Raw genomic sequence first — 15785 nt, forward strand, 5'->3', positions numbered from 1 at the left:
ACAAAAAACATTTGTAAAAATATTAAAAATCTTTAGTCACAGTTTTTACTTATAAGCATTTAAAGTTCAAATTTTGACAAAATACGGAAAAATCACGAAAATTAGCAAATTATTTTGGGTTGAGAATTCATAAAATTTTTTCTTTTTAAATCTAAGATTTGAAAATGTAATACAAGATTCCTCATTAGTTTGTCTACCTTTATCAACAAAAAAATGTCTACAAGCAAGTCAAATTAAATTTTTATGAGCATTTCAAGTGCATATTATTACAACATTGGATATTCACTCGATTTCTCATGAAATGATTCTCTTATTTGTTGTAATTCAAAAATTGAAAACTGTAGATACATGAAAATTTCAATGAATGTTTATTTTATCAATTCCTATACTTGATAAAATATCTAAATGTTGAAACTTATGGATATTTACTGTATAACGTTTAATTCATGAATTATGATGTTCTTTTATCATGGTTTTATTGTTGTTAATTGTTATAACTTTTAAAAAATACATTCGAATTTTAGATTCTGAGCGGATCTCACCGATGTATTGAATTTACAATGTTTTTTATTTTTTACTTTTGTGTCTGTCATCACCTTTTAGGATAGTAAAAACGCTTAGTACCTACGTCCTACATATAAATACATAATATTACTTGCAAAACTTAAACTTAATGACGCCACCCCTGCTCCCGCAATGATAAGTAGGTATGTGTGACAGTGACAGACCACTAGATTAATGTTGATTTAATTTTAAATTTAAATTTACTTTTCATTAAAATCCGTTAAAAGTTCATCAAAAAACTAGATTCAATTTGCTACCAAACACTTCCTTCAATCTCAATGAGTTAAATGTTTGTAGTGTTTTTTCTATAAGCAAAATGTCTTCAGATACAATTATACAAAAAACACAGTTGCAGTTATAAAACCAAAACAACATCTTCGGTTCATTCGAAATTTTAAAATTTAATATTAAATACCACGATTTAAGATATATCTTAGGTATATCTTAAATCGTGTTAAATACTCAACGACAATTAATCTCAGTATCAGTACCTCTCATACACTCAAAACCATAACTCATAATATAAAAACGACAGTGGTACTTATTACTATTTAAATCATTAAAAAAAATCAACAAAAGTAATAAAAACGAAAAATGTAAAAAAAATGACAAAAATTGCAAAGTAAAAATGTCTAAATTAAATTGTTTTTATTTAATCATGACAAATTATTTGGCGTTATTATAAATCTACTATACATGTTTACTCTAGTCTATAATAAAATTGTTCATCCCCATTGTTTAATTTATTATTATAATATTATCTAATATTGGGAGAAGGAGAATACAAATGCGGTTAACCCTCTGGCTCTCGATACCACGAAAAAAAAAACGTACTGTATAGATTATAGGTTAACCTAAACATGTTAAATTTTGTTTATTATAATTGAATGTTAGATTTTCTTTTTATAGCTTCCTAAAAATATAAAAATGATGTTGCTGTTGCTTATTGATATTAAAATTATTTTCCATTAATTACTGTATTAACATTGATTGTGAATAATACTCGTGTATTGAAGTTCTTCAAATATTAAAATCGTTAGTTTGGATTTATACCCCGTGCAGGGAATTATGATATAGACTTTGAAATGGCCTTTATATCTGCATTTAAAGATGCATTAAAGATCTAGGGCAATAACAAGACATCTCCACATTTTAGTCAATATGAGTTTTTGATTGCATATTAATAATTTATCAACAAAAAAAACTTCATCGTTTGGTGCAACAACCAGACAAATCCGACTGTTAAATATAGAAACATATAAATGACGATGTCTGGTTTTTATTTTAGTGCAACAAATTTATTCATCACAAGTAATTATTTCTGGTGCAACAACAAAGTGCATCTCCAAGTTTTATTTTTTGGTTTTGAGATCATACAAATTTGATTTTTACAATATTTCACTGGCTATTACTTACCCCGTACCCGAATTAAAGTTGGTTCTAAATATAGATTTTTTAATTTTTAAACATTTTTAAGTGCCTCATGAAAAATTGTATTGACTGGAGATATCTTGTTGTTGCTCTCAGGTCAACAATTTCCAACAGTTGTCTTATCTTAATTTGTATAATAGTCTGTGATATAAATTCACCAATATCCGGCAATTATTAACAAAAAAACCATATAACCGGTATCAAAATTAGAAATATCGCTAGCCATTAAATAACCTTGGAAATTTGATTTTGATTCTTTTATTAGTACTTCAAAAAATCTTATACAGTTATACAAGCAGCGCAAATTTTGATTGATGCTTAACTTAGTACTATTTTATATATGAAATATAGATTGAAAAAAAAAATAAAACCAAATTATTTTTATAAGTCTTAAATACAAAATTATTTTGAATGTACTAAATATTCAGTATACAATATTATAAGATTTAAAGTGTATGTTAAGACTTAAGGATATTTGCAGCTTCAATTAATTGAATTTCTTCTAGAATATAAATAAGGTTTTCAGGCTTGGGATTTTCTGCATCTTCAACCCACACTTCCAGTAAATACGTAGCTTGATCTAAAGGTGTAGTTTTTATTGTTTTCACAAACTCAATCTAAAAAATAATTATTAAGATTAAACAATATTGTAGTAATAGATAATATATTTATTATTTTTGGTTTAACCAACTGTTTTAGGGGGAAAAAACATCAATGGCTATGAATACAAAAGAAATCACATTTAATTACCACAGATTGACACTACAATAGTATAGTATAGTACTCTGATACCCAACACCCACAATACACATATACATTTCAGCATATGTTATAATTTACATTGAACACGAAAATTAGTATAATTGATAAGTAATAAGCTAAGTCTCAATACTTTTAAGACACCATATATATATATAATTAAACATGTTTACAATGTTACCTCATCTGGCTGGTAACCAAGTTTTTCAGCAAGTATATTCCATTTTTCTCCTATTGCAGCTGCAACTTGATCAATAATTTGTTTAGGAATCTTATTTTTATCTTCCACTTCTATATTATTTTCGTTTTCATTCTCATCTTGAATTCCTTCAGAGATATCAACTTCTTCTGATTCAATTACCGATTCTTTTTTAAATTCTTTATTTGGTGATACATGCTTATCTGAACCTTGGTTGATGGACTAAAAGAATATTGAGGTATTAAAGATATTTAATATTTTAATCCTATTATATTATTCTGACTATTTCTTAGTTTACACATTCACTGAGGATGACACCAAATGGCGTTATTTTACGTAGTTTGCATATTATATTGAATGACACAAATTGGTGTCACATACCTGATTATTGAATGCTCTACAATTTGGTCAACAGTACAATTAAACGTTTTGTTTTTTGTTAGGGTCTCTCATAAGCATTATTACTTCATAAACACATGCAAGTTGTACACTGATATATTAATTTTTATGATTCTATTGTCAACATACATATTTCAGCGACATGACAAGTATACTCAAATGATACGCAGCGAACGTATTAACAATTTAAATATTATCCATGCATTAAATAAATAAACAGAACAAAAATATTATACTTACTATTTTTTCTTTGCTCATTGTTTTTTTAATCATATTTTCTAAATATTCAGATAATTTATGAATAGGATTATTGCTTTGAGCAAAAAAATGTGGACTTTTACGAGCTAATAGTCTTAGTGCACGCCATCCAAAGTTGCCATCATTTACTTTTCTAAAATAAAAGATAAATATATTTAATATAATTATACTTTAGATTATTCATCAAAAACAAAATAAACTCCAAATTTAAGAAAAAGATTATTACTTAATTAGTCAAACGTGTTTAATATAACAAAATGTTAGTACCAATATAAATAGTTCAATACATTATAATTAATAAATTGTTGAATTACTTGTATTGACTTTCAATACACAATTCTGGGTCCAATTGCTCAAATGCTTCCTGGAAAAATGAATCAAATGATGGTAAAAAATCTCGTTCAGGTCCTTTACAAGCTTCCAAATTATCTGGTTTTAAATTCCATAGCTTGGTTAAATCAGGGCTAAACATTAAATTAAATTACAGATACTCTAAGTATAACATTAATCAATTATAAATAATAATGACTTACTCTCCAAGAAACACTTTGTTATTAGCAGTCATATTTTTTATAACATCCCCTAAATTTCTTCGAAGTCTTCGTTTGGGCGAGGGCATATCACTTATATCACTTGTAGGTAGTCTTTTTGTTACTTCTGGACAACCATCGTTTTTCCATTTATTCCATTGTTCTTCTCTCTAGTATAAAATATACATAAAAATATTGAATGTTTTCCATGAGATTATGAGATTATACAAATTAGAACAACAAATATAAAATGATAAACATATTACCTGTAATATATTCTTTACTACTTCAGAGAATCTGACACCATCAGGTGGTGTATTATTAATTAGTTCATATATAGTAGTAATAGAATTTTTAATCCATTCTTGTTGTTCTGGTTTTATCTTGAAATTATCACTAAAATCAAAAGTAAAGTTGTAAATTATTAAATACAAATAGTTAGATTTACATAACTTTTATACTAACAGTTTAAATTTGACAGGAGCGTCCAAATACTGGAAAAGTAATAAAAATTGTATAAGAATGTAACGCCTAAAGTTTACATCACTTAATTGCAATTCTAATAATTTTTGATTTGTCAAATATTTTGGAAAGTAATGCATATTTTGTTCAGCACATTCATTATCCATTCTGTTAACATGTTCCAACTTATGACTTTGAAAAGTTGAAAATATGAAATCTGTATGCTAAATAAAAAAAGTATAATTATTTATTATATTATACTGACCTGGTCCTTTGCAATAATTATATTACTATGTTAGTGATTAAATTATTCCAAATTACGGTAACTTACAGAGATAAACAATTTCCAATGTTCTGTTTTGTAACACTGATTAGGATTCCTAAAGTAATCTTGCAATGACCAAAATTTTAAATAAAGATTTTTATCAACATTCACTCTGTAAAAATGATAATAAGTTAATATTGATTTTTTTTACTATACAGATGTACTTTAATTTAAATTGCGTAAAGTTTATAAATATATATAATATAAATTACTTGCTTCCTGCATGTAAAATTTTCTAAGCACAATATTTTATTTAACGAAAAAATTATAGTTATAAAATACCTAAATATTACTATACATTAATGTATTTAAGTAAGGATATAGATAAAAATCATACTTTTCAATTATAATATCTGATTTAGCTTCATCTTCAGGAATTGAATCTGGCATACATTCAGTTTGATCAAAATGATCTTCATTCAAATATTCTGTTACATTCTCTAAATTAAATTCACTTACAATGTTAAGACCTAAAATATTTAAAAAAAAAATATTAATAATTTTAATGACTTTAAATATAAAAAATTGTTTAACCTGAGCGTTCAGAGAAAGGAAAAAATTTGGCCAAAAATAATAAAATACGCCCACAAAAGACTGTATTTCGTGATCTAGATAAACGACGTAAAAGATCTAAAACAAAATAGCAATATTAATATTAGTATATGTGAAATATTTTTACAATAGAAATATAAAATATCAGGAAGAGGTCAGGATTTATGCAAGGGGGGAGTGGGTCCAAAAAAATGTTTAAGCAGACATTTTTTATTAAAATGGTACATTCATAAATCATAAATTAATGTTACTTTATGTTTAAAAATGTCTTTTTTTCTGACCAAGAATATTTTAATATCACATACTTTTCCCAGGTGTATATAGATACGGTAAAGTTAATTTTTTTTTTTAATTTGATGACAAATAACTTTTTTTTCCCTAACCAAAATTGCCCCCTTAACAATTTATTTAAGTAAGCAGTTTTGTTGAAAATAATTTATATTTACTAAATAGGCATTTCTGAATTTTTCATAACATATTAATAAAAATTAAAAAATAAATATCACCATTGCACATTCGTAATAAATTGTTCTTGCATGCCATAAAAAATTGAGGCTCTTTAAGAACGTTTACATTAGATTCAACATGATCAAACATTTTTTCACAAACATCCATAGTAGTCACATCAAACATATCTGACAATATAACTACTGGCATTATAGCAGTACACATTTCATTTCGTACAAGTTCAATTGTAAATGATGTCCACATCTTACAAACATCATATAAATTTGGTGGTTTTGATAATACTATGTCCAAAACATAGCATCTTAATACTTGATCTAATATTGATCGTCTATCTGCATCACTAATTAAACAATAAAAACATTTTCGTAAATATCGTAAAATATGTAATGTTAAATTTGAAAAAATAAATTTTTGTCATGACAATGATTAAAAATTATGATTAACATTATTTAATTAATTTTATAATATATTCTATAATTAATTTACCTAAGATTGAAATAATTGTTTTCATGTACAATTTTTTTAATAGAAGTAATTGTTGTAGTATTTGGTTCTATAAGAATATTCTAAAACATAAAAATACAGCACTAAGTATTTATGAAGTTAGTTTCTGATAAAAATGTAGTTACCTTCAATTCTTCACGAAATTTACTAACAGACATCATGGTAAACTGTATAGCTTGGCTTCCGTATTGTAAGGTAAAGGTTTTATTAAGACAAAATTGATATGGTATAATTTATACACACCTAAAAACAAAATAATAAATAATCTGAATTGTTATTTGGATTTAAAAATATAGGTACTTACTATGAAAATATATTAAAAAACTAAACAATATAATTAATTGTTCAACTCCAAGATAATTAATATTCAAAACTTATTTTAATTAATTATTTTATTTTACATAAAATGCCTGAGTACTAAGCAAAACAAAAAGATCTATTTACGTCAAGATATTAAGAATTACTCACGAATTAAGACATCTTAATATTACAATAATTAGTGGTATTGTATTATTGTAACAACAAATTTTAAAATAGCACGACTAAATAAAGCATCAACTATCTTGGTTCATGATAGAAACCAAGATCTATAGAAAAATGATAGTAATAATATTAATATCAGTGTTGACAACGGTAAATATTTTTATTTATCTATGAGAGAAGATAACCCGAGGTGATACCATAACTTCTTCTTCCATGAATTCAATTGGTATCAAACATATATATATATTTAAAAAAACTGCCAGCAAGTCGACGTCGCCACCGGATTCTGAATATCTGACGAGTGACGACTGACGAGTGTTATCATTCTGCCATTCTGGCAATTGGCATTTGTGCCGTATAAATGTTTAATATATTATATTAACAATCAACAATTAACTGAATTAACTTGACAAAATAATATATTAATTAATGATTTGTAAATTTATTATTTTGTCATGGATATCAATTATTACTACTTAACACTTATATTAGTTATTAGTTAAATAATATAGTATATTTCTTTATTTGTATTTGTTTTTATAATTGTAAACACAAATGTCATTTAAAATCCTATAGGTAATGTCTGATTAAGTAAATATTTGAAGTCCTACCTATCTATTGATTAATGAATATTATTTAAATAATTAATTAGAGTAATTATTATTAGCTTCTATACCTAACAATTTATTGTTCATAAAAAAATATTTAATATTACTAATGTTCTTATCCTAGATATAAACGCCCAACATTAGTGTAATTGAATGGAAGCCAAAATTTACATTAACGATTCTGGTAATGCAGAGTTATTATCTAATAAAAAAGAAGAATCATCGAGAAAACTTCTATGGGTTGATATCGGTCATTTTTCTGAACTATGGCAATTTTTAATTTGTTCGTTTGTAGTGTTCATTTTTTTTATTCCGTATGGATACCTACAAGTAAATTGTATTTTATAATTTTATTTAGTATGTCCATATTATAATTAAATATTTTATTTTTAGGAAGCAATATTTGCAATCAAAGGTTTTAAGCCATTTGGATGGTACTTGACTTTGGTGCAGTTTCTTAATTATTCAATATTTGGGTTAATAGAGAGTCAATTCAATCGTACACAGCGAAGGTAATTAGATACAAAATGTATAAGATTTGAATACCTAAACCTATAAAAACTTATATTACTTAACAAAACATGAAAAACTTAAGTTTCTTCCTATTTACGTAAACCTAATATTTAGAGGATAATTTTTATTAATATAGAATAGTAAATTTTTCCTCCTATTTATTGGTAATTTATTATGTATAATAATACATTGTTAAGTCAGTCATATAATTTATTAAGATACTAGCTGGACATGGCAATGTGTTGCTATTTGCTAGGTTTTTGTGATGCGAGCAATGTATTATCAGATAGGTATTCTACCTGCAGTAGATCATGGACCCCGTGTGGTGCGTATGTATGTATAATTTTACTCTAAAGTATCTAAAAATACAAAAAATTGGTCCACCGGGACAGTTGTTCGAACTTGATACATTCTGTACTAAAATACACAGGCCTATCGCAATTGAGACCATCCCCGGGTTGGACCTCTTATTTACCTTTTCTCGAGACAAAATGTAGATCTCTTTACCAAATTTCATTGCAATCACTGCAACAAACATTTTTTGTCTTTTATATATATATATATATATATAGATAGATTGTGGATAATATGAAATTATGAAAGGTGTTAACACTTAGATCCAATTCAATTTTAATTAAAGGATTACTAAAAATTTACATTTAGTGTGTAGGTTAGCCCTTAGCTTATTCTTGTAATTTTTTTTTTTATTGTATAGCTTGTGGCACACCCATTTTATGTTAATACATAATTAAATATCAACTGTAAAGTTTGAAATCAAACATTCAATTTTAAGACGCGCCCCTGGGAACTTGAAGTTTAGTAATCATGTAATTTTTTACGAAATTCTCTCTACAATGGGCTATAACTTTTTTTTTCAACCAAAGAACATTTAACATTTTACTATTTTAGATACCAAACTTTTTGACGATTTTAAAAATATCACTTTACATTTTGTTATTACCAGCATAGTTTTAATTTTACGCAAAAAATCTGGCAAAAACCGTTTTTTATTTTTATTTTTTTATACCAGTCGAATGGTTCAAAATACATTGTAAGTACATAAAAATTAATTTAATAAACTCTATATTATTTTATTTTTGTAAACCAAAATTAGTTGCATGTCTTATTTATATTCATAATATTTCTGAACATATAAATTATTATTTTTCATTTTATGATAATTATTTTCAGGATACCACTGGTCTTGTATCTTTTATTGGGACTGATATTATTAGGTTCAATGGGGTTTTCAAATGCCTCACTTGGTTACTTAAATTACCCGACACAAGTTATATTTAAGTGTTGCAAACTGATACCAGTTATGATTGGTGGAATATTAGTACAGCAAAAAGTATATAAAGTTATTGATATGGTAGCAGCATCATGTATGTGTGCAGGATTGATATTATTTACTTTAGCTGACAATAAAGTTTCACCAGATTTCAATCTTATAGGTAAATTGTATTCTTATTTCATAGTAATATTTTATACTAGGTATTTTGTAAATATTAATATAACAAATTATATTATATTTTAGGTATCATTTTGATAAGTTCTGCATTATTTTGTGATGCACTTATAGGTAATTTTCAAGAAAAAATGATGAAAAAACATAATGCATCCAATGCAGAAATTGTTTTATATTCCTATTTAATAGGATTTGTTTATTTGTTCTTTATATTGTTGGTGAGTGGACAACTAAGAGATGGGACAGAATTCTGCATTGAGGTTGAAATATAGAAATTCATTTAAAATTATATATAATATTTTAATTTTTTTCTATTAGTAGAATCCAGTGACTTATATATACATATTTTTCTTTTCACTCTCTGGATTTTTTGGAGTTCAAGCTGTTCTTGCTTTAATTAGAACTTGTGGGGCTTTAGTTGCTGTAACTGTGACTACGTGCCGGAAAGCTGTAACAATAGTGATATCATTTTTACTGTTTTCAAAGCCATTCACTTTTCAGTAAGAAAATTTCATATTTGAAAACAATATAAACTAAAACTTACTAATACTAACTTATATTTTGGTACTTACTAATTAATGTTATTAATAATAATTTTATTTTTATTTTTTAGATATGTTTGGGCTGGATTACTTATTGTGTTAGGAATTTATTTAAATGTTTTAGGAAAAACAAGTCATTTTGACTTAAAAATGTTTTTTATAAACTCGAGTAAAATATTTGGAAATATAAGAAAACGAAGAAAATCGCCAATGATAGTTTGATTTCCAGATCAATTAATTATCTAAATCAATTAGAATAATACCAAGTATTGTTGATATTACAATTTTTATATTATATAAATGTACAAGTATCGATTTGGTAACATTTTAAGTATAAAAACGTTTTTATTTATTATCAGATCTATTTAATTGATTCTACTTAATAAAATTAATAATTATTCAAATATGAATCAATTTGTTTAATATAAAAAATCAGGCTCCTTATGATTCTAGATAAAATTATCTTCTATAATTTTTATTATAAGTGGTTATACTGTAAAATATTTCAGTAACCCGGATTTTTGAAGTACAAAACCATGTTTATATGCTGTATTTTTGTAGGGTGTTATGACGCCCTCTTCATTGTTTGAAAAAAAAGTGTTATATGTATAATATACCATACACACATACAATGTGCATTGTGCACTATATTTATCTGCTAATGTACTAGGTCAGGTGTTGGGAACATGTGGCTCTATGCAGTGGCATAGGGAATCATAGAAGCAATTGCTTCTGGTTTCTGGGGGGTGGTGGGTCATAACCTCATAAATCCCACATATACGGTCAGTCTGAACTTTATTTTGGGTACTACCCCACCCCCCTATTTGAGCATATGAGTATCGTATACATCAGTTGGAGTAAGGTGAGGTAGGTCATAAATAATTTGTTTGCTTCCATATGATTTAAAGTTCGCTATGCCACTGGCTCTATGAAAAATACATCAATATATCGAGACCCGTAAAATATAAATTATATTATATGTTATTATAGTGATAGTATTCCTGAAATTCTTAATTACGATGTTTATTTTAGTTAAAAATAAAACAATATTTTATCTAAACATGGGTCGGGAACCTTTTCGTTGTGACCCGAAGATTAGTTACTCTTTTTGGCCAAAATGTGAAACAACTACTATCTTTTCATTGTATTGTTCATCAAGAAGCTTATGTGCACAAACATAATTTCCCAATTGAAATTAACCAAGTCATGGCACTAGTAATAAAAATTATCACTTAAATAAAAAGCTTCGAGGTAAGGTTATACAGCACATAGATTATAGGGACGCTCTAGAAACCGTTCTTTCTTTCTAACAACGACTTCAGCTTTTTGCAGAAGATATTTGCAGAAATATTGATAATTTTGAATCTTTGAAAGAGTACGCCGTACACGGAAAACTTAGGTTGTATTATTGATTTGGAGTATTTTAAATTGGCCATTCAATGCATGAAAAACTCGTTTAGTAAACGTTTATTTGAAGATTTTCGAAGTATAGAATATAAATTCATGTTATGTTCTTGACATCAGCGTAAACTAGACAAATTAATTTTCCATCGTTCCCATCTTTCGACAAAAGACTATTTTCATTGCAATTAATAAAACTAAACACCAAAGATCTTTGATCTTCAAAATTTGAGGTTTTGAAAATCTGGAAAGGGAAAAAGGAGTTTTATATGCGAACCATAAATGGACGGAACTCGCTAAATGTCAAAAAGAAGAGCAAGTTATATTTTACGTGTGGAACAGTCTTCCCAAAAGTTTCATCCAGTTAAAAATGGTCATTTTTGGACCTACTTACATTTGTGAGCAGACATTTTCAAATATGAACTTCACTAAGAAAAAATTAAGAAGCCAACATAATGATACCAGGTATTAGCCTTGATATTTCGTAATAATTATAAATTAATGAAAAAAAGTTTTTCTATATTTTCAAATTTTAAGACGCATTACTATGTTCTAACGTTTAATGCCTACCAATAATTTCTCAATGAAATGATAATACTACAACTACGACTAAAAAAAAAAAGGTTGTTCTCCTATCTGGACATCGTGGTTTAGTAACTTATATTAAAAAAATGGCTATTTTTAACTAAAAGGTAGAACCCGACCCTTGTAGGTACTAGGTATAGTGGTGTTAAATTTACGTCTGCAATAACATAAATAATTTATATTGATAATTTACCAGTAACCAGTGAATGGTTTTAGCAATAAAAATTAAATTGTATACGTAATAATCAACTCATATCTCTATAAGTATTAATGATTTTGAAAATATTTTTTGACATAATCGAAATTTATTACACAACTACCATTTTTAGAAAACAATTATTTGACCTTTTAGATTCTATAGAGCGATGAATGTAGGTATTGATTTTACAACGATGTGTGTTTTTTACTTTTTGTGTGTTATCGTTATCACCATTTGGGGCAGTAAAACTGCTTCGATTTCAACTTCAGTATCTTGTTCGATGGGAAAGTGAATCAAGTTGGTGCATTGGGGAGGTCAACATTTAAAATTTTGGTTTTTGGTTTAACAGTTAAAAAAATAAAAATTATCGTAGATATATGAACGTGATTACCTATATCACTAAATGCTTATAAGTATTATCATTTTCTAACACCATAAGATTTAAAAAAGGTGGGTAAGTGGATGTCGCTCTGCTGTACAGAAGGTTACAAGTTGGTCACTGTAATGGATGGTGTCAAATTTGAATTCAGTGATATTATATCATAGTATAAGAAAAACGGTCAGTCAGCCTATGATATCACCAAATATATTCCATGATATTATTGTGAATAAAGTAATTTATAACCTATTTACGCGGAGCCTTGTTTTAAATTTTCAATCCTTAGCTATAAAAGTTGAAAATTTTATACATTTTTAAATACAAATTAATTATTAAATTTTAATTTGAAATTTAATGATTATAAAAAAAATTGTGCCTATGTATTTTTAATATTTTTCAATTGTTATTGTAACAATATATCAGGAGCCTTGCATTAAATGTTCACGTTTTTTTATCCAACAAATAAAATTTTATTGATATTTATAGAAAAAAAAACTAAAAAAAAGGTGGATAAGTGGATGTCGCTCTGCTGTACAGTAGGTTACAAGTGGGTCACTGTAATGGATGGTGTTAAATTTACTTAGTAATATTATAGGCTAACTGGCCGTCTCTGCTCAGAATCGTATTTTGTATGCAATGAGTTATTCAGTTATCATTGATATCGATGAAAAAACTTGTGATGATATAGCTCATCTATTTGTTTTCATATGGTTAAGGATACCAGCAGACTGCAACCTGTATACCGTACAATATAGCCATTCAACAATTACAAATATTTAATATTGACTATAATGCGTTGGAAGTTGGAAACTATATTATTATTTAAATGAAAATTAATTAATAAGCGCAATAACTATAATACACAAACATTCATTTTCCAATATAATTATTATTTTATTTTACACTTCACACTAACATCATTCTCCTTTCAGTTTTAGCAAAAATATGTATCGATTTGGTTGCTTAAGTCTTTTTCGTTAATCAATATTAATAAAAAGCGAGTAAGTGGATGTCGCTCTGTGGTACAGTAGGTTACACGTGGGTCTGCAATGTATAATGGATTGTATTAAACTTGAATGCAATGATATAGTATTATTGTATAATAAAAACGATTCTGAGCGGAGACTGTCAGTCTGGATATTTTATATTGTTATTATTTATTATAGCCTGTAAGTTGAATTAATATTATAATATTCTTATTTTTTATTCATTTCTATGGTGATAAGCAAATCGTTAGAAATTAAAATCCTGTTTTTAACGGTTTTCCGTAATTTGTCGGTGGTTTTTCCCGTGCCATTAAATAACTATTGAGAAAATCGAAAAATTATCTCTCTAAAGTACCATTTTGATTCAATTTAATAAAAGACAGGGTAGGTACTATATGTAGAAATCGAAGCACTCCTTCTGGTAGAAACTAGAAATTTTGTATACAGGATAAAAAAAAAAAATAAAACACCATTGTAAAACCACTAGCTTACGCGCTCCGCTCAGAATCTAAAACAGTTCAATCAATCTCTGTTGACTCATTGATATTTGATTCCCCCTAAGCCTATTTTTCCCGTCTAGTATGTTTTTGCCGAACGGCCGTCCGGACGGGTGAGTTGTCCATCGCCACCTCTACGATATTTACATTAACATCAAATAATCTAAATTTTAATTGTTCACTATGATTTTATATTTTTACTATTCATAATATAAGTATTACCCGTCTGAAGCATACGCAAACGTTTCCGTCACATGATTAGTTTTTAAATTATAAATATAAATACATAATACAATAAAAGTTTATAAAACTCTGTGTTTTATACATTATAACTTATAAGTTATATTAACATGAAAACCATTGGGTGTGCTAAGGGCTAAGCACACCCATGCGAGGGGCCAAATGGTGCCTATAGTTGTGTTATATCATTTAGCCATTTAGATATTCTCTATCTAGTCAAACATGTCCCAATTCAATCCATTGTAATCTAGTCGAGAAATTGAATGTTACCCGAAGAATTATCATATTATTTTTTATTACATAGGTATAGGTATTGCTATACATTTAAAAATCGAGAATCACCTCTTTAGACTTCAGATTTTTTAGAGTAGGTACCTCGTACCTATAATATGTAAGTACCACCGTCCACCAGTAATCACTAAGTAATACATTTCCGTATTGGCGTATTCATATACTAAATCATAGAATAAATACGTATAGAAAATACCTAGATAAATATTAAATATCCAATGTATAACTTTCCATTTATTAGCCGGTCTTTGGACTATAAATAATATAGGAGGTAGGTATACTGGTTAGTGGTTACTGGTTCCTATTATTGTTTCATACAAATCTACAATTGTAACAGACAAAACTAAAAGAGAAAAGCGATACCTACATCTCAACTTCTAATTTTAATGAATTTAGATAAAATATTAAAATATAGGAGCCAGTAGGTAGAGGTAGTTACAACTTTTATTGCAGTAGAATGTTGCTAAGTATTTATTTTTCAGAATTTAAAATAAAAATGGGTAGTTGCCAATTGGCCACTATAATAATTGTAAATTTCACGATGTATTAAAATAACTTGTGACTTATGTAACCTGCATTTACCTGCAGTCTTTTAAATTGTAATTACACTATTACAGGGAATTGATCCCTGAGTTGATATTATACTTTATAAGTATAATTCCACATTTTATTGATTACCTATAATGAAATAAAACTATATATTTGTAATATTTGTGTACAATAATTGTAGTTCATTTAACAAAAATTATACCTGCCTACCATTTTTACTATTTTAGACAGCATAGGTTATAAAATTGTTTTCTGTCGTCAAAATAATTTCATAGTTATATGTTTAGGAAAGGTCCCTAAACTAACCATGTAAAAAAACCACAAACGAAAAAAGAGTATATAGGTCCAGAAGTCTACCTCTACTCATATCCTGTTGGGTACTTGAGTGTATACCTAGCTGGCTAGTTGACGGTAGAATATTTGTTGAAAATATGTCACCTATTTTAGTTAGTGTAGAACTATAGACTAAGGCATAAATATAGGGCCTAGAAATGCATAGCGATTGAACCCAGAATAGGTATTACTGCAAAGCTGGGCAAGTTAACAAATTCTTGTTTATATAGTTATAATAAAGTTAATTTTTAAATTATAAG

The 15785-nt window shown here is 27.0% G+C and overlaps 2 protein-coding genes across 5 annotated transcripts; one reads left to right on the forward strand and one right to left on the reverse strand.

Moving 5' to 3' along the window:
• Positions 1 to 2237: 2237 nt before the first annotated feature.
• On the reverse strand, positions 2238 to 7020 carry LOC132939053 (THO complex subunit 1). Of its 2 annotated transcripts, none has more exons than XM_061006059.1 (14): positions 6920 to 7020; positions 6577 to 6694; positions 6434 to 6513; positions 5986 to 6287; positions 5462 to 5557; positions 5265 to 5397; positions 4934 to 5039; positions 4606 to 4826; positions 4407 to 4536; positions 4144 to 4310; positions 3925 to 4074; positions 3593 to 3743; positions 2936 to 3175; positions 2238 to 2612 (listed from the first exon to the last, which is right to left on the reverse strand). In XM_061006059.1, the coding sequence occupies exons 2-14, from the start codon at positions 6610 to 6612 to the stop codon at positions 2454 to 2456; spliced, it is 1971 nt and encodes a 656-aa protein (XP_060862042.1). In that variant the 5' UTR covers positions 6613 to 6694; positions 6920 to 7020; the 3' UTR covers positions 2238 to 2453. The 2 variants fall into 2 exon arrangements, with proteins under 2 accessions (XP_060862042.1, XP_060862041.1); XM_061006058.1 differs by having other exon boundaries at positions 6756 to 7017.
• A 198-nt stretch (positions 7021 to 7218) lies between these two features.
• LOC132939054 (adenosine 3'-phospho 5'-phosphosulfate transporter 2) lies at positions 7219 to 10469 on the forward strand. Of its 3 annotated transcripts, none has more exons than XM_061006063.1 (7): positions 7219 to 7510; positions 7667 to 7872; positions 7936 to 8054; positions 9247 to 9509; positions 9593 to 9741; positions 9845 to 10023; positions 10137 to 10469. In XM_061006063.1, exons 2-7 carry the CDS (start codon positions 7696 to 7698, stop codon positions 10285 to 10287), a joined length of 1038 nt encoding a protein of 345 aa, XP_060862046.1. In that variant the 5' UTR covers positions 7219 to 7510; positions 7667 to 7695; the 3' UTR covers positions 10288 to 10469. The 3 variants fall into 3 exon arrangements, with proteins under 3 accessions (XP_060862046.1, XP_060862044.1, XP_060862043.1); XM_061006061.1 differs by having other exon boundaries at positions 7220 to 7587; positions 9593 to 9783; XM_061006060.1 differs by having other exon boundaries at positions 7221 to 7510; positions 9593 to 9783.
• The last annotated feature ends 5316 nt before the right edge of the window (positions 10470 to 15785 follow it).

This window comes from Metopolophium dirhodum, chromosome 2 (genome assembly GCF_019925205.1).
Source record: "Metopolophium dirhodum isolate CAU chromosome 2, ASM1992520v1, whole genome shotgun sequence".
NCBI lineage: Eukaryota > Metazoa > Arthropoda > Insecta > Hemiptera > Aphididae > Metopolophium > Metopolophium dirhodum.